At 43.3% G+C, this 19,405-nt stretch overlaps 1 protein-coding gene across 1 annotated transcript; it reads left to right on the forward strand.

Moving 5' to 3' along the window:
• Window positions 1–16,209: 16,209 nt before the first annotated feature.
• On the forward strand, window positions 16,210–16,848 carry LOC137156295 (claudin-34-like). Its single transcript, XM_067553024.1, has one exon. The coding sequence runs from the start codon at window positions 16,210–16,212 to the stop codon at window positions 16,846–16,848; it is 639 nt and encodes a 212-aa protein (XP_067409125.1).
• Window positions 16,849–19,405: the final 2,557 nt, after the last annotated feature.

A 19,405-nucleotide genomic window follows, 5' to 3' on the forward strand; every position in this document is an offset into this window, starting at 1 on the left:
CCCATGAATGCTAACAAGGTCTGAGGACAGAAGATACATCTGCTTGTGAAGAGGGCAGCAAACATCTTGATGTCTGAAACAGTCAAGAGCCCAAAGGATTTGGGAAGTGGAACCAGCAGACTGCTATTCCAAACATAAAATATTCATGTTAGGCAATACATGTTTGGACGGGGGAGAGTCTGGATATAACCTGATTAAGAGGCCCCCTGAATTCAATTATCTAACAGTGATCTATCCACCGATTACTAGTGTATACAGTATGTGATGCCACTAAATGGTGTAGTGTGTACATACAGGAAAACCTTTTTGGAGTCTGCTAGGCGGCTAGGTATTTTGGACATTGGAAGGACAGAATATCCAGAATCATGTGCCTCTTCCAGGATTCTGGGGCATGTAAAATATCTAAAGAAGTGGTTCCCAACCTTTTTGGCCCCAGGGCCACAGATACCATTTTTACAACCCTGAAGGGCCACTAGTCTCCGCCTCCCCCTCCCCCACTGCAGCCAGATGGAAGAAGTTCAGCCTCCCTCCTCGTTGATCTCCGTCCCCCTGGTTGCAGCAGGGAAACCCCACCCGGCCTGTAGCCCTGTGTGTGCTCCATCTGGGTCTCTAGGCAGTTGCTCCTTCTGCAGCCAGTGGGACAGGAGATCAGTGTTCCCCTCCCTCTGCCTCCAGCAGGGACCCAGGCAGAGCGCTTTGATCTCTGCTGCAGCCCAGGGAGGGGAGTGCTGATCTCCCCTCTCTCTGGATCGCCTCTGTCTGCTGGAGCCAGAGCGACCCAGGCAGAGCGCTTTCCCGTGCTCCCTGCTACAGCCAGGGGGAGGGGAGCGCTGATCTCCCATCCCCTTGGCTGCAGCAAAGAGCCTGCACCGGTCTTTTAGCCCTGCAGCAACGCGCTCCGCCTGGGTCCCTAGACAGCGGCTCCCTATGCAGCCAGCGGGAGGGGAGTGCTGGGCCATTCTGACAGCCAAAAGTGGCCCGCGCACCACAGGTTAGGAAACGCTGCTCTACAGCAACACCCCAGGGTATCTGTGGTCTTCTAAAACAAAGCCAATAGCAACAACAAAAGCACCACTGAAAAAGAGGGCCAGATCCTGAGCTGATGCACACGGATCGAGCTCTTTTGACATCAGTGTAGCTTGGTCCCATTTACTCTAGTTGAGGACCTGGCCCAGAGCTTTTGATACATATCCATTCTTTCACATCGCTGCATCAACCGCTCCTCTGCATTCTAGTGAGATTTCCATCACCCTGTACAATTGAGCGATCAGTTTCCTTTAAGAAATGCTGCCTTGGCTATGAATAGAGTGAATGTGCTTTGAAATATGTTAAGATTTGATAGTTTTTCCATTTGGAATCTAGTGTAACTGGAGATGATTTTAGCCACAATTGCCTTTCTTCCTGGGCTGGGCAAAGAGTACCTGGGGGCATTTGGTCTGTACTTCAGCATTCTAAGCTATTAGGACTCACTAAGGAAAATGAGTCAGAGTGATAAGCTCAGGAGGAGAAAGAGCCAAGCTTTATTTAGCAACCACCTCCAGCTCCTCCCCACGTCATGTGAGAATTGCACGCATAGGCTCAGGAACAGAGGAATTGCCAGACTGGACTAGATCAGTGGTCCATCTTGTCCAGTATCCTGTTCACAGTGGTGAACATTAGATGTTTCAGAAGAAGGTACCAAAACCCCTCCAGCTGCAAGTTATGGGGTAACTTGCTCACCTGGAAAATTTCTTTCTAACCCCCAATTAATGGTCAGCATATGTTCAGAAGTATTACAGTTTTTCAAATACTCTTGGGTTTGTTTGGGATTTTGGAGGGGTTTAGTCTTTATTTACTGTAACAACTTGGACTGTTGTTATCCATATAAATACCCAATCCTTTGTTTCAATCTTCCTAGACTCTTGACCTCAATTACATCTTGTGGCAATGAGTTCCACAAGCCAAATATGCACTGTATGATAAAGGATTTCTCTTGATCAAATTTGTTGCCTTTTGATTCCATCGATGAGGAAACATCTGTGGCCCGAACTGGAGCAGGATGGAGAATACATGCATTGATCCTGCTGCTACTTGTCTACTAAGCAAGTACTCTACCACACTGGAGCTAATTCCCCTGCTAGTTAAGGATAAAATTTTTCTTAGCTCTGAATTTCTAATCTTGGGTTAAAGTTAGATTGGATTTAAAAATTAATGGTTTTGGAGAGGGATTTGTGTGAATGTTTTTCAATTTCAATCTGTGTGGTTTCTGACACATGCCAAGGGTTTCCTTTAAATGTTGCATTTAAAAACTAGCTCAAAATCTCAGTGCCAAACTATGTACAAATGTCAAGTTTCATGTTGATAGCAAGCGCAACCATTTTACTTGATTTAAACAGAAAACCAGGCTGGCTTGGTGCTAAACTGGGCCCCAGTTCTCTCTGAGAGTTGGTGCTTTGGATCTTGCCCTGTGTGAACATTGACATCAGTTATGAATATGGGCCTGTCATGCAGTGATTTCTCTGTCCCCTTGGAAATGGTATGGAGAGCCACAAAAAGGTCTAAGCTTTGGACCGAGATCAAGAGCAGTTTGTAGTAGACTGCAGAACGTTTGTTTCAGTGCCTGGAAAGCCTGGCTGCATTCATGATAAATTATTTTCCTGCTCCTGGCCAGTGATTGCATGTAGGTGCTGTCACTTGCCTATTGCTGGACATAATCACCATTGGCTAGATTGTCACAGTCCTTGCTTGGCCACACAGGGGTGTAAGAGGATATAATTGTCGGATATTGACTCTTGCTGTGATAGCTAAAGCAGAGGTCCTTGCCCGATATTTCCTGCTGCAAATAAACAAGCAGGGGGGTGACATGGCTGCAGCCCCCCCTCATCCCTCAACTCGCTGTCCACGCTAGCTGGCCAGGTGCACAGGGAGCAATGAGCTGCTCCATGGAAGGAGGTGAAGTAACTTACTCTCCTTCTCCCAGAGCAGCAGGGAGGGATTTGTGCCTGAGTCCCCATTAGTTCTCCGGTCTCTTCCTGGGGCTGTGCAGTTATGCGCTGCTGCTTGCTCAAAGTCACTGCCCAGCGCTGTGTCTTGATTGCAGCCTGCTTTTCCAGCAGGCAAATATAGTGAAAATATTTCCAGTTCCATGCTATCTAACATATGATACTACGAACCTCAGAAAATAAGGGGCCTGATCCAAAGCTCTTTGAAGTCAGTGAAAAGATTCCCATTAACTTCAATAGGCTTTGGATCAGGCCCATCGAGAAGAGAAGTGTCATTCCCTGGCTGGGAAGCTAGTTACCATTTAGACACAACAAAGAAGTAATTTCGAGATCTGAGCAGTGGGGGTGGGGAAGAGGAGGGCAGAAAATTATCCTAGTTTCTATCCCCTCCTCAATAGTTTGCTGCTGTTATAATGTAAAATCACAGTGTGGCTATACAAATAGTATACAAAGTATAATAAAATATAGCCAATTTTCATACCCCAGTTGCTTGGCCATGTTACGTTTCCCCTTAAGACAGAAATGGCACAGCCTACCTTACGGATTACATTATCGCGCTCTAAGCTCTACAGACGTGTCGTTAAAATAGAATGCCATTGTGCTGCGGTGATGGTTGACTGACATATCAGAATCTTATTTTTATGCATGTTTTAATCTTTAAAATGTCACGGTGTTTTCTTGCCGGGGTAAATGGCCAGCAAGATACCTGGACATTTCGGCTAAGTGACTATAGCATCATTGAACAGCAGACTTACACAAGGTAATTTAGTCAAGGATAACTCCTGAGTGATAACACAGCCTGGCGGCAATAATGAGAATAGGGGAGCTGGAGAGGGCTCCTCCAGAGTATCTCAAAGTTTTCTGAGTGTGATCAACTCCCTCAACCCAAGGCTCATGTTTGCCCGCCTATTCCAGGGTGTAGCAGGCCAGAGGTAATGGGTTTGCTACTACACAGGAATGACCATTGTCACAGTTTAGGGCAACTGCACCTGTATTCCCCCCTCATGGTCTACCAGGAGCACCCACTGTAGGCTTCCAGCTTCTAAGCTATTACCTTTTTTTGGTAGAGACCCACTTCTTTCTCCCTCTTCACAGGGATTTTTTCAGGCTGCACTGTTACCTACCTATACTGTAATATCCTCAGAAAGTCAGACTGCCTAAAAAGGCCAGCATCTGTCATTTGTTTTTGCTCCAGAGACTATGAATGGTGTAATGACTCATAGTTATATGTTACCCCACAACTCTTTTTATAAGCAAGAACATTTATTTTTAAGGTGCAGGCATTACAGAGAAAACATATTAAAACCCATAAAAAAACCAGCATGTATGCTAAAAAGCTTACTAGAAGTCACCTCCAAGTCCAACCTCAGACTTTCATAGGTGTCAAAACTCCCAACTGGGTTTTCCCTACGATTACAAGTTCCTAACTGTCTCAGAACCAGAACAATCATGAATATTTTAGCCTTTCCTTTATACAACTTGTGCCTGTGATCTTGTCCTCATATAACAGGTGATTAGCAGACAATGGCTTACTCCTCACAGCATAGTTTCAAACGATTAGGTATTCGCATAATTGGAGATGGGGCATTTGCATTTGCCTCCTCCTAGATATTCCTAAGGAAAACCACTTTGCACACTTGTTGGTCCAAAGTCCATTCCTGTCTGGCACATTGTTCAGTATAGTCCTTTGAATCCCCAGGTCTTGCACATCTGCTCCCTGAAGAGGTGACATACAATCCCATCCCTCAATAATACCTAAACCGTCGATGTAAAACAATAGACCCCAGTGACAATTAAACATCATTCAAAAAGGTCTCCCAAGGGCATTGCAGAAAATTGCTACATCTATCACAGCCTCCGACTCTTGGGAGTCCCCGAGAACCTAGTCCTATTCTCCCAACGGGGAGAGGAATTGGTGCTTCATTTCTAGGCAGGGCATTTAGACCTTACTAACAAATGCATTGCCCCACATGCTCCGCCATTACAACCACAGGAAGGGAAATCTGTGTCCTACCTGCCACAACCTACTGCCCCAAGTGTGATGCTGTGAATCAACAGACGTGTTGTAATGCCCAAAGGCTGTAGCCAGCCTCCAGCCACGACAACAATGCTCAGCCCCGCTGAAAACATACCTTGCTTTGCAACATCCTGATACACAATCATACAGCCAGCAACCGAACATGCCTGGGCGACAAAATTCACAACCCTATGACGTCCCCAACCAAAGAAACAGTCTCCATCTGGAGCAGCCACAACCAAGAGGGAAAGTCCCAGCTGCCACACTCAGGGAGCCATACCATGTTACCTGCAAATCAAATCAGTGAAACAATCCATCCCACAAAACATAAGGGGAGGGAGGATGGGATGTGAGGTGGAGAGGGGGGGAAATAGGAAAAGGATTTCTTTTCTCCCTGCAAAGCTCTTTTTTGCAAGCAATGGCCAGTCACAGCACTTGTTGCAGGGGGTAGACATTGTTCACTGCTTGTAGCCTCCAAATCCCAGCCTTGCCAATGTGCACCAGCTGTAAGGGCTTTTAGAACATAACAAAAATCACTCCAGGCTCCTACTAGAGGGAAATACATGGAAGGTGGGGATGCCTACAAGAAAATCAGAGCCATTTTTTTTCACTCAGGGAAAAACCAGGAAAAGATTAAAATACCACGAAGAAAGAAAGATGGATTTCAAGATAGCAAGTTTGGAGCAGTTCTCCTTCTTGAAATGTTAATGTATTAACACTCTTACTCAGATATGGAGTCAAAACAATTCCAGCCAAGAAAAGAACATAACAGTGCAGATTTATTTCTCCAAAGGGTAAACCAAATCATAAATTTCACATCTTGCTTTGGGACCAATTCCTGCATTCCCCCTCACCAACAAGGCTTAGTTGTGAATTTTAGGTACACAAGAAATGTGCTATCAAGCCTGGAACACGAGAAAAGAGTTCTGACACCATCTTTCTCTGTTTTCAAATTCTATGGCCTGTGTTATTCAGGACCTCACACCAGAGGGTCAGAATGGTTCCTCCTGGCCTTAAAAGCATCTCATCACTGGGGCAATGTTTCTGAAGTATTACTTTACAGAAAACTGAATTTTAAATGTTTTTCAATATTTTGGCAGAAGTTTTAGTGCAATTAAAATTATATGGTAAAACTTACATCATATGTGATAGCGTGTTAATGATTAACTGCCGCATTATGTCTCTGTTGATTTAGTGGGAGAGTGAAAAGGAACTGTAAGGTACCTATTCCATAGTTCAAAAAATCAGACCAGTCCTCATAGGTGTGTTTTTTTCCAGCTCTCTGCATTGTATGTCTAGAATTTGGTCTCATACAGCTGACTCCACTTCAATGATTCAGGCCACTCACAGACCCACAAAAGTAAGATTCTCTTTTCTGTACTACTTATTTTATGAAGGTCTGCTAGAGAACAGATGGAGGGAGATATAAATATTTGTTTGCTTCCTAAAAGATTGCTTTCCCAACTGGGACCTGAAGAACTAAGTTTTCAGCCATTAAATGATAGGGATATTGCTAAGAGAAGACCTACCTAATTACTTTGTTGCCATTTTTTAACCTTATTTTTTGATGAAAGATTTGAATCAAGCAAAGGATTTGATTAGTAAGGTATGTCCTGTATACAGCAATAGAACTGCATGTAGGCAACAAAACTACATTAAAACAGGATTTGAATGTTAATTGCGAAACACAAGCAAATGCTAAAAACACCAACAAATGAAAATGTTTGATAACAATGAAATGAAATGAAGCTGGTAAAAGTCATTCTTGTATTAATGAGGAAAGGGAAAATGCATTCCATATGATTGTAGCATGTTGATTTTATCAGGATGAGTTTATAATGGATTTTCTCTTCAAAGTGTTTAAAAATTACACTAGACTTCCAACAGCAAAAACCTTTTAACAGAGAGGGTGGCTATTAATAGGGAAAGCCATACTGCACTTTACTAGTTTATTGTTAATCATTTGTAGTATTTTAATTGAGTTGTCATATCACTTGCCTGGATGCAAGAGTTCCCTCCTGATCATCCTTTTGGGATGTTGTCCTCCCACCCATCCTATGATTATCCTGAGATCCAGATAGAAATCCTCTAAGACTTTGGAGGATCCCTTCGGCAAGTGTGAGTTGCTGAGCAGGGTTGCCACAACCCTATCTTCAATGGCAGCACAGCTTTGTTATCTTTATCACAAAGATTGAATGAATTGTGCTCTGTTGTTTTTGTTGAAAGTCATGACAGAGACTGGGGAGGCAGGTAGGCACTTGCTGTCAAGATTTGCTGGATGAAGAATTCAAAATCCATCTCCCAGATTTCAAGTCATCTCTGCCCCTGCCTAAAAAGGGTATGTTTTGGGGGGGGGGAGAGAGTAGTAGCATCTCCAATACCAAACACCAAAAACCACAACCAGCTTCTGCACTTTAATGGGTGCCAAAATTCTGAACGATCCCTGCCCTGCTATCAAAACTTCCGGTGTCCCTGCTGCCCCATAATTTAAATGTCATGTGCCACACAAGGCCTTGGGTATGATTTTGGAGTCTCCTCACAGGGGCTCTGTTTTGCTGAAAAAATCCATGGCTTTCTGGGATTCACAAGACTCAGAAAGCCCCATAACCATGTGCACTGAATCGACCTAACCTGAGAAATAAGGGCCCTGGAATGGCAGCTGAACTGCGAGAGGGGTGTGTGTGTGTATTTATATTTATATAGATATAGATACAATAACCTCCCCAAACTTGATTTCCTCATTGCCATAGTTGGTAATTGGGTGGGGTGGAGTCTGTGATGCCTTTCTGGGAAAGGGAAAGGCCTTAAACCATGGAAGTCTAACTTCAGGTATATTCAGTAGAAGGAGCAGCTTCTGTAGCTGCAGAGGTTTGTGGTCAAAGCTGGGTTGACTATTGCTGTGGGGAAGCCCAGAGCTGAACTAAGACTAAAATTAAGTGCAGCTCTGTCTTCGAGCACCCCAGGTTCGATGAAACGTGAGACTGGAGATCTCCCAGCTAGCTACTGAAGATGATGTGCAAGCATACCTTCTGACTTGAGGCCTGGCCCCAGGACCAGTGGGCCATCATTCTTGCCCCTTTTCAGTGTGGGGAAACCCAGAAGGCCTATCATGGCATGTCCGCTGAGGCCGCAGCCGACTACCCACAGTTGAAAGCAGAGATCCTGGCCTGATCAGGAATAACAGCGGCTGTGAGAGCCCAGAGGTATCATGAGTGGAGGTACCAAGAAAACAAGCCCCCTAGGTCCCAACTGTTTGACCTTACCCACCTTGCGCAGAAGTGGTTGCAACCTGAGGTCCATAGCCCAGAAGTGATTCTAGAAGTCCTGGTCATTGACCGATACATGAGGGGACTACCCCCAGACCTCCGTGCATGGGTAGCCAGAACAACCCCTCCTCCTATGATGAGGTCACACTGGTAGAGAGACAGCTGGTGGCCAGGGGGCTTTTCCGACTTCAGGGAAGACTCATTGAGTCAAGCCATCGGCCTCAATCCCTCACAGTTCAAACAACTGAGAACCTGGGAAAGATATGGAGAAAGAAGAAGCCAAAGGCCATCCAGAGGTCATGAAGGGACGGGGTCACCTAGGCAGAGTGGACTACAGAGTCAGACCCCTTAGTCCAAGGAATAGAGGGCTGCTTAGGGCCAAGTACTGGTGCTATGCATGTGGGGAGTTGGGGCATATAGCAGCCCAGTGCCCTAACGCCAAGGAGCCCATGCAATGTAATTTAGAAAGCTGGGCAGACCTCTGCACCCTGATCCATCTTGTAGGGGTTGATATGACCCCACATAAATATATGAGGCCAGTGAGGCTGAATGGGGTGGAAACCACAGCACTTGTGGACTCTGGGAGCACTATTACACAAGTCTCGGGGAAGTTAGTCAAGTGGAATCAGTTGACGCAGGCCAAGCACACGGGTAACCTGTGTCCATGGGGCTTACCCACCATTCTGGTAGAAATCGGGGTTCAGGAAAATATCACCAAGGTCACTGCAGGGGGTAGTCCCTAAGCTCCCATATCTTGTCCTCATAGGAAGGGATTTCCCAGGGTTTGGAAGCCTACTCCCATCAGGGGGATGGAAGAAAAGCGGGATCCTGAAATGCATGAGTCCTCCTCAATGGGAAGTAATCCCCCAATGTTCTCTGAGATAGCTCAGGATCTGTTCCCAGTTCCCAGGAAGGCCAGAAAGACCAAGTGGGAAAGGAGGGCCAGTAAGGCTTTAGGTACCCAGATTCTGACCCAGGGCCAGAAGGCTGCCCTTGTAGGCAGGCAGACGCAGGCAGCACATAGGGGAACTGCCCAGGGAGAAGAGGGACCCGAGGTTGGTCCAAGGCCCGACCTCACTGAACGAGATGTGGGAGAGACTGAGACAGGCCCACTTGAGTTCAGTCCTGTAAGGGAGAGTTTTGGGTGAGACCAGGCAGAGGACCCAAGTGCCAAATGGGGTGTCTATGGAAAGGAAAGCCCGGGGATTGGGCCCTACTTCATATTCAAGAGGGATCTATTATACCGGTTTACACAGATATAGGGATAGGAGATGCAGCAACTCCTGGTACCACAAAAGCATAAGAAGACAGTGTTGAGTCTAGCCCACAGTCACCTTTTTGAGGGACACTTAGGAATGGAGAAAACTCTGGCACGGGTCTTTTTTGGCCGGGAGTACACAAGGAGGTCCAGCGCTATTCTGCCTCTTGCCCTGAGTGCCAGCTACACAGCGCCTGTCTGTACTTACGGGCTCCTCTGGTTCCTTTACCAATTATCAAGGTTCCATTTGAGCAGATAGCTATGGACCTGGTGGGGCCTCTGGAGAAGGTGGCCTGAGGTCATCAACACACACTGCCACCCAATACCTGGAGGATGTTCCCCTACAGAACACGGCCTCTAAGATAATAGCAAGAAAGCTAGTAAAGATCTTTGCCAGAGTAGGGCTACCTAAGGAGATCCTGACAGACCAAAGAACCCCATTCATGTCAAAGCTAATGAAGGACTTATGTGCCCTGCTTCATATACAGGCCCTGTGGACTTCTGTCTACCACCCACAGACTGATGGCGTGGTGGAGAGGTTCAACAGGACTCTCAATGCAATGATAAGAAAAGTAGCGAGTCGGGACAGGAAAGAGTGGGATACCCTGTCGCCTTACCTCATGTTCGCCATCTGGGAGGTTCCTCAGGCCTCCTCTGGATTTTCCCCCTTTGAGTTGTTATATGGGCAACACTCCCAGGGCATTATTAGACATTGCCAGGGAGATTTGGGAGGAAGCACTGAACCTGGGAAATAACATAACTGACTACATAATGGAGATGAGAGATTGAATAGCCCGAGTCACTCCCATCATATGAGAACACTTGAAGAAGGCACAGGAGGCCTGGTATAACTTCTGAGCAATGGTTTGATAGTTCCAGCCTGGAGACTGAGTAATGGTACTGGTACTCACAGCTGAGAGCAAGCTCTTGGCCCAATGGGAGGGGCCTTATGAAGTAGTCAAACTCATGGGAGAAGTAAATTACAAGGTGCGACAACCGGGTCACCGGAAACAAGAGCAGGTATACCACGTTATCCTCCTGAAGCCTTGGCGGGCCTGAGAGGCATGTGTGGTCACCCTAGAGAGACTTCCGCAGGAAAACAACCCACACGAGCAGGTGAAGATATTTCCCAACCTAACGCCAGACCAAAAGGCTGAGGTGACCGAGATGGTCAATTGAAATCAAGATGTGTTCTCAACAAAGCTGGGCCGAACAGCACAGGTCTATCACCACACCACGAACCCCGGGGCCAAGGTAACAATAAGGCCCTACAGAGTCCCAGTGGCAAAAAAGGAGGAAATCAAGGCTGAGGTAAAGAAAATGTTAGAACTGGGAGTCATTGAAGTATCCCACAGCCAGTGGACCAGCCCAATTGTGCTAGTGCCTAAATCCGACAGCACCACGAGGTTTTGTAATGACTTTTGCCATCTGAACGAGATTTCCAAATTCGATGCATACCCTATACCATGCATAGACGAGTTAATTGACTGACTGGGCAAGGCCCAATTCCTGACTACTCTGGATTTGATGAAAGGGTATTGGCAGATTCCCTAGCCAAAGAAGCAAAAGAAAAGACTGCCTTCTCCACGCATGAGGGTCTCTTCCAGTACACTGCCTGCACCTTTGAACTACATGGGGCCCCAGCCACCTTTCAGCACCTTATGAACAAGTTGTTGCACCCCCATGCCAGCTATGCCACTGCATACCTGGACGACGTGATTATCCATACTCCAGACTGGAAAACCCACCTGGGAAAGGTGGAAGCAGTACTGAATACACTGAGGTGGGTGGGCCTTACAGCAAATCCAGCCAAGTGTGCCATAGGATATCAGAAGCCAAATACCTCAGGTAGGTCATGGGAAGAGGTGTAGTGAAGCCCCAAGTAAAAAAGCTGGATGCCATCCAAAATTGACCCCGACCAAACTGGAAGAAACAGGTCTGAGCATTCCTCAGTGTAGTGGGGTATTACCGGTGATTCATCCCCCACTTCGCCACCAGAGCAAGTCTCCTGACAGACCAGGTAAAGGCTCAGGGCCCTGAAATAGTGAAATGGACCAAGAAGGCGGGAGAGGCCTTCATGGACCTACGTGCCTTCTGCAGTAACCCCCTATTTGTGGCCCCAGACTTTACAAAGGAATTTATACTACAGATAGATGCATCCGAGGTAGGGTTGGGGGCTGTCCTATCACAGATGTTGGGAGAAGATGAACACCCCATTCTCTACCTCAGCAGACAGCTCCTTCCGAGTGAACAGAAATATGCAGTGGTGGTGAAGGAATGCCTTGCTGTCAAGTGGGCCATGGAAACTCTCGGATATTATTTGCTAGGCCAAAAATTTACCCTCGTGACCAACCATGCCCGCCTCCAGTGGATGCAGCAGAACAAAGAGAAGAATGCAAGGGTGACCAGGTTGATTCCTATCCCTCCAACCATTCCAATTTACCATAAAACACAGGGCCGGGAGTCGCCATGGCAATGCGGATGGCCTGTCATGGGCGCACTCTCTAGCGACCCAAACTAGCCCAATCCCGTGGTATTAAGCAGGGGGAAGGGATATGTGACTGGGTCAGACTAGATGACTACCAGAGAGTGCCAGAAGGCCAGTGTATCAGCCCCAGTCTCAGCAAGTCCCTTTTTCCCTGGTAGCTGAGCAGGATTAGAACCTGGTAAGGAGGCTAGGAAGGGCCCCTGTCCGAACAGGGTATGGACATTAAGTCAAGGGGCCCAGGAAAGTAATCCAGGGAAGCTAGCAGCTTTCCTGAAGCCACAGCATGAGGCTGCGACTTGTAGGGTCCCTGGGTTGAGGCCTGGAGACGAGGGTGGGATTGACCTTCCCCCCCACCAGCTGTCCACTGGAATGGCAAGAGCCCCAGTGAAGAGGCAAGGGCCTCTGAGAAGCAGAGACAGGACTGGAACCCAGCAGGAAGTGGCCGTCTTATAGAGGCTGTATTATCCTCCCACAACTAGAGGGTGAAAGAACACAAAGGGGGGAGCGCTGACCTACCACTAGAGGGAAGCGCTGGACCCACCGAGGTAGAGGAAGAGCTTTGTCACATTACCAAGCAATGTTTTGACTAGAACAGGCAATCAGACAATAGGATTAACTGGTATTCTTTATTCGCACATTAAATATATCCTCTTCTATCATCTTGCTGTGGTCTTCTCTTTTTCATAGATCACTTTACAATCTCCATCTAATGCTTTCACTCACTCTTGATTTATCTAGTTAGTACTAGATGCAACATACTAATGAAATGATAATGTCCCGTTGGAGCAAGAAATGAAGGGCGTAGTAAGAGACAAAACAAGAGTAAGGAACTACTAAATGAGTAGCACCTGCTGACCCACATAAACCTGATATCTCTTTTCCCTTCTCAGATTATCCCTTCTCCTGAAGACTCCTTTCCTAAACCTAATCCTCACAGAAACCATGATAACATACACTAGTAGCCTGCTTTGCCCCACAGTAGTTTCCCTAACAGATGGGGCATATCTCTGGGGCTCTCTACAGACTCATCCGAGTGTTGCAATACCTATTTTTTATTAAACAATACTTTTTTAAAAAAAATACATACGTTGAGATTTTTGATGTTTTGTGAGGAGCTGAAACCTTAGGCACAGGTCTATAGTGGGTATGCATTAATTTGGCCCTATACTAACAAGAGCTTTTGTCTTGGTTTGAATAGGGAATCAGTCCCCTTGGGAAATTCAGTTTTTTATGTTGTATTCTCATACATACACAAATACATATTATCATTATTTGGGTAGTTTCATAGAAATCAGAGACTGAAACAGTCCAGTAAATCATCCAGTCTATCTTGATGCTAGTGTTGGATTGTTTCTTTACAGTATATTTTGCTAGCACTTTATTCGGTCTAGAGCTAAATGTACACAGCAGCTGAGCTTCTTAGGCATTTTAGGGGAATATCTGCAGAGACCAAAGGTTTCAATTAAAAATGACAGTTTTTAGCTTCTTTCTGAAGGCCACGTTTTTATTGAAAAGTAATAATGAATCCGGTTCAGTCTTGACAAAATAAGATGCATGCCCTATTGAAGCCTATGGATATAGTGCCTTGTTACAGCAGGGTTGAATTTGGCCCATAAAATGTAGTACCATTAGTTTGGGACCGTGTGCCTGTGCCACATACAGCTATACATGTTTGCATGCTGCTTACACGCTGATTTCTTTAACTGCTATGTCAGAATTTTGCTGTGTAATTTTGGAACACACAAGATAAATCCCAAACTGATATTTAGATTAGTGCCATGAAGGCATTTGAATGTACTGTACAGCAATTCAAGCCAACAGTGCATTCTTTGGCATGTCATAAAAGTCAATGCATATTGTCAGTTTGCTGAGTCATAAACTACACAGTGAAATCTTGAAGCAAAATGCCCTCTGCAGGTGAATTATATTTTCACTCAATAAACTTTGAAAGTGTTTGATTAATGCAACAGTAGTGGAAAATAAGCTTGTGTTGCTTACTTGGATTTAAAGGCTCCCCAACCTGCAGGGAATGGAAAATTTTTGTCATCTGCAAAATTTTATTTTCTGAGCACAAACATGCAACCACATCCCTGCCATCCTAAAACAATCCAGTGGTTCCTAGTGCATTTTAGGATCTTACTCCTTTTTTAATTTAAATTTCAAACAACATTTTTGCAAGTTTCAATAAAATCAGTCTTTGTAAAGGAAAGAAAGGAAGAAAGAAGTTACAAATCGATCTTCCTCATTATTTTAAAATTCCCTCTTGTGTCTCTTTTGATAACTGTGCTAAGCTAAGATGCCGATTTTCTGTACAAAGTTCTCACTAGCGTTACACATATTGGTTTGGCAGTGGAAATAATAATCAAGGGGTGTAGTCTTCTACAAGAAAACAAACAGGTAAATCAAAGTACATGAAGATGAGACTATGTTGTAATGAGTTATGATATTTTGTGACACTGACTTACTTGTGAAATTTGCCTGCTCTACGTGGTAGTAGTTAGTTGATGAACAGATTGGTTATTTACCAATGGTGTGTAACTGTAGTTCTGGGTTATGCACAAAGGGCAGGAACCTCAAAAGTGTTCAGCCATGACTTTTCTTTGTTCCCACTGGAGTCATCTGACTTAAATAAGAGCAGAGGTAAGTCAACAATGAAAATTGTATGTGCAGTTTTCTCAGTACTAGACAAATACAATAGCTGTACTCCATAGATGTGAAACTAAGACAGAAAACGTGCCATCTATAATTTCCCATGGGGACATAATAATGTAGTTATTAGCAGCTGTTAATTACTGGTTTTTCTAAAAAGAGAAGTTTAAATAATGAACCATATTGAAGAGCTTTTATTAATGTAATACATTTTGAGCAGATTAAAAATATAGGGAGGTTTCCAGAGTACTGTAATGCTGTAATTTCTCAATGAAACAATGAATTAAACAAATGTTTGAAATAAGGAGATTATCTTCTTCCCACAGGAAATAGGCACCTTGGGTTCTGTCTGAAATGCAGAAGTGCAGTGGAAAGCTTAGATGATCAGATTGAAGAATATGCTGTATCTAGCTAGTGTCTAAAAACTGCCTTAGCTATCCTCTTTTTCTTTGGCATTATCTTCAGTGATGAAGTAAGTATATAACAAGCCAGTATGTCAAGAAGGAATGTTTTTGTCCAGTTCTACTATATGTTATTGGATAAATAGACTAACTGTTGGATTTTTCTACCAAGATCCCCATTAAAGATTTCCAAAATGATCTTTAACAAATTATACCCACAGCTAGATTTTTTTGTAAGGAACAGCACCTAGCTATATATATTTGTGAAATTCTAAAGAAGTTAAGTAAATGGAAAACGTATATGTGTTAACATTCAAAATCCTCACTGTACATCTATCTGTTGTGAGAAAAAAAAATTATTCCAATATATTGTCTTTCTTGAATCAAGCCCCAATTTCTAACTATACCTGAACTATTATTAAAAGGCAGAAGAGATGGAAGAATAAATAGCTCATGGAATTTAAAGATATATAGTGTCTGTCAGGTCTGCATAATAAATAAAATTCAAGTCCAATAGTCAATAGTGGCAATGAGTCATTGCTGTAGCTATTTGAAAGCCTATGTGAAACAACTGAGGGTCTCAGTCCAGTTCTGAGTGAAAATGTTTTCTGCATCATAAAACCAATAATTAATTAAAACTATAATTAATTAACCAAATTAAAAACCATAATTAATTTGCATGCTGTTAGTAAACTCAGCATATGAGCCAAGGATTGAAATATTCTACTACTATCCCGTGGTGACCAGAATTGAGAAAGCTGGGTAGGTTATAATGTGTCATGATTTGTGAATCTAAGACACTACAGAATGTTACATGAAGTTTACCTTTTGGTTTATGAATGTAAACTAAATCCAATAATGTTTGCCAGTGGGGGACATTTTGTCCCCACAGTACAACAAAGTGAATTGAAAGAAAATCTAGGTGTTATTCAACTATAATCATTAACCTTCAAAAATTCACCTCGGTTAAGGACCGGAGACTACCATCCTCCCTCTATTTGTGTACATACACACACACACACACAAATATGTTCATGTCCATAATGATATCTTGGTTGTTTTTTTTTTTTTTTTCAGTGCCTCTGCATTTGTCTGTACAGCTAATATGCCCACAACAGAATTGTGATGTTTGTTGAAGATCTCTAGACCATGACCTCCCTCATCAGCATTTCTCACCTCCAACTAGCAGCTTTTGCTTTTGGTACAACAGGCTGGATCTTATGCACTATTTCAATGGGACTTGTGGAATGGAGAATATGGCACGTGGACAACACTACCGTCATCTCCTCTGGCATTGCATGGGTGGGAATATGGAAAGTCTGCTTTATCAGTTATATCCAGGTCTCCTCTGACCTTAAAGAACAGGTGTGCCATAAAATGAATGACTATAAGACCTCCATCCCCCGTGAAATTTTTGTTGCTCAGGGCCTCCTGCTGATTGCCATGGTCATCGGTGCACTGGGAATGGCTTCCACTATATTTGCTCTGAGGAGTACTTATATGGGAATACTTTACAAAACTCAGATCATCCGTTTTTTTCTAGTGGGTGGATTTTTGTACCTAGCTGCAAGTCTTTGTGTCTTAATTCCGGTGAGCTGGAATTTCTATTCTGTAGTGCACAACCAGACTATCTCCTTTCCTCCATCTTTCTACATGCCCCCCAGCCCAGTGGCACAGGAAGTTGGTGCTGCTATTCCTGTAGGGATCATATCTGCCATCCTGCTGCTGATGAGTGCAACTTTTTCTCTTTCTTACAGATTTCCTGTCACCCCAAATGGTGGGGTGTAATCCTGATAACAAAGACTTGAACTTTGTACCAGGCAGGTGGAGCATAGTTAAAATATAAATATAATGGCCCAAGGACTACATGTTAAGGCCTTCTCTGAATTTTATTCTAATTTACAATGGCACTAATGTTTGGGTATTTAAACCAGATGAATACCATTTGCACATAAAACAATGATCCTAGTATTGCCATACGTTATCAAGGACTCACCACTGAGGTGTGGTTGATTCGGTTTCTTCTGCAGCTGCTGACTTTGAGCATTTGTTATCATCTGTATATATGAACTTTATTCATGTATTAAAGTTTTTTAAAACAAGCTGTTTAATATTTTCAAGGAATTTATGTTGTCCCACTGAATTAGTTCCTTCCACTATAATGCACCTTGTGCAACTATATTTTCTAAGTATGAACTTGTGTCTTTTTGCTCCCAGGATGTTTTTCTCCTATATAGAAGACTTTTGTAACTAACCATGCATTCAGTAACATGTCAAGAATTCTAATATGTATTTGTAGTTAAATTCAGCTTGAATATCATTACAATTGTATTAAATGAGTCTCCATGTATTGCCCTAAAGAGGTCTTACTGGTTTCTCTTCTATCTATAGAGTGCCTTCTTAAGTTGATTGTATTTGACCCTATATCTGCTTGTATGTCCTTACATTGCAACAATACCTGGAGGTATGCTATGTTATCAGTTCCTCACTTAAACAAAACATTGAAAAAATCTGTAAACACATGCTTCTTGATTAGAGACTTCACTCATTCAAAAAGGAACGTGAAAGAGGGAAAGATCTTTGACCAGCGTCACTACTAGAATATTTCTTATGTCAAAATCTGTTCTTTCTATTATCAGGAACACATGCATGAAACTTTTGGTGGCAGCAAACTTTTTGTTTTATGTTTTATGTGCTAACTGGATTTTTAAAAATGTCCAAAGCCTAGCAATAAACCTGAAAAGCCCACAAAAATCAGGGCTTTGGGAGCATGACTGAGCAGTAGATGAAAAAGACCTTTTACTGAGTCAAGTCCCACGAGAAGCCCTGAATTTTCAAATCTCTGGTACAACAGTCCTAGGAATATAAATGAACATACATGAAGATTCACTGCTTTAATTACCATGTGTTTTCTAAAATACTCATGTAAACTTTAACAGTACAAGATGTAGAATGCCAACAAACCAGTTCTTCCAGCTGGCAGTTGTTATTTTTGGTAAGTAGTTCTTCTGTTGCTTCTCATTCCTAATTTCTGAGGTTAAAAAAATGAAAACGAAGAAAGCAAAACCAAATTTTTGCAATTCTTCCAACTTTCCACTTCTGGGAACCATATCCTATATCCATCTTCTCCCCCTCCCTTGCTAATCAACTCCACTTCCTCCCCCCTTTCCTTTCAGGATCCTGTTCAAAATTGCCTGATTTGGCCAATTCTGTTTCTGTTTCACCCAGGCAAACCTAACTGAAATCATTAGGCTTGCACAGGTATGTCACAGGGGAATTTGATTCTTTGTTGACACACTGTGACTTGTCCTAGCCTATCCAATGAACTTGGACTCCCTCTCCTACCTCTCTGTTTCCTCTACTGCTAGAACCAGCTTTCTATCTGGGGTTAATACAGTCTTGCCACTGTTGCTAGGATACCCTTCTTCTCTGCAGCATCTACCACCTACAATTGCCTTCAGTAGAGTATTTCCAAAGCTCATCAACCTTTTTTTCCTCCTTTTTAAACCTTCTCCGAAATAGTAACTTATCTTTCTTGTGCCTAACTTGAAATTTCTTTCACCTTCTGCAATTATTTATTATTTAATACTATAACTATTTGTGCCTGTATAAAGCACTTTTGGAATAGTGTTTATGACACCAAAAGAATTAGAGGTGGAACAGATCTATTAGCGAATTTATTCCAACCTGCTGTTAGTGCAAGTTTGATCTTTGATTTTGTAATGCTTTGTCCACTATAGTTTTAAATGTTCCAAATAAACAAGCTTCTGTCAGTTTTCCCAATATAGTATACAAAAGACAGTTTACATTTTACTTTCTTGTATTTGTACCAAAACAAGGTAGGGGCATGGGTGTGCATGTCTGCATGTGTGTCACTAAAGTAATAAAATATGAACATTTTCTGTCAAAACATTTTTTTTAAGTTCGTAACAATAAAAATAAGCAGTAACACAGATGTTGATGCATTTATTTGGAGATAAGCTGTTTTCTTCTGACCACATTCATTGAACCATTAGATTGGATTATTATTCATTCTTCCTAACTAAAATGATTTAGCTGAGGTTAGTCCTGCTTTGAGCGGGGAGTTGGACTAGATGACCTCCTGAGGGCCCTTCCAGCTCTAATATTCTACGATTCTACGATTCTACGATTCTAAAACAAAAATGTAGAAATTTGGGTATATGTTGGTATAGTTCCACTCAATGCTGTTGTCTGGCTGTTGACAATATGTCCTGAGGTGTGACTTTGAAGCACCATTTGTATGGAACTTCTGAACTCTACAGGGTCTGAACTGTAAAGTGACAAGGACTATGATAAGGTAAGAGAGACAGCCAACCAAACAGAA

Source organism: Emydura macquarii, unplaced genomic scaffold, assembly GCF_026122565.2.
Source record: "Emydura macquarii macquarii isolate MOO-44397 ecotype Brisbane River unplaced genomic scaffold, CSIRO-AGI_Emac_v2 contig_1424, whole genome shotgun sequence".
Classification (NCBI taxonomy): Eukaryota; Metazoa; Chordata; order Testudines; family Chelidae; genus Emydura; species Emydura macquarii.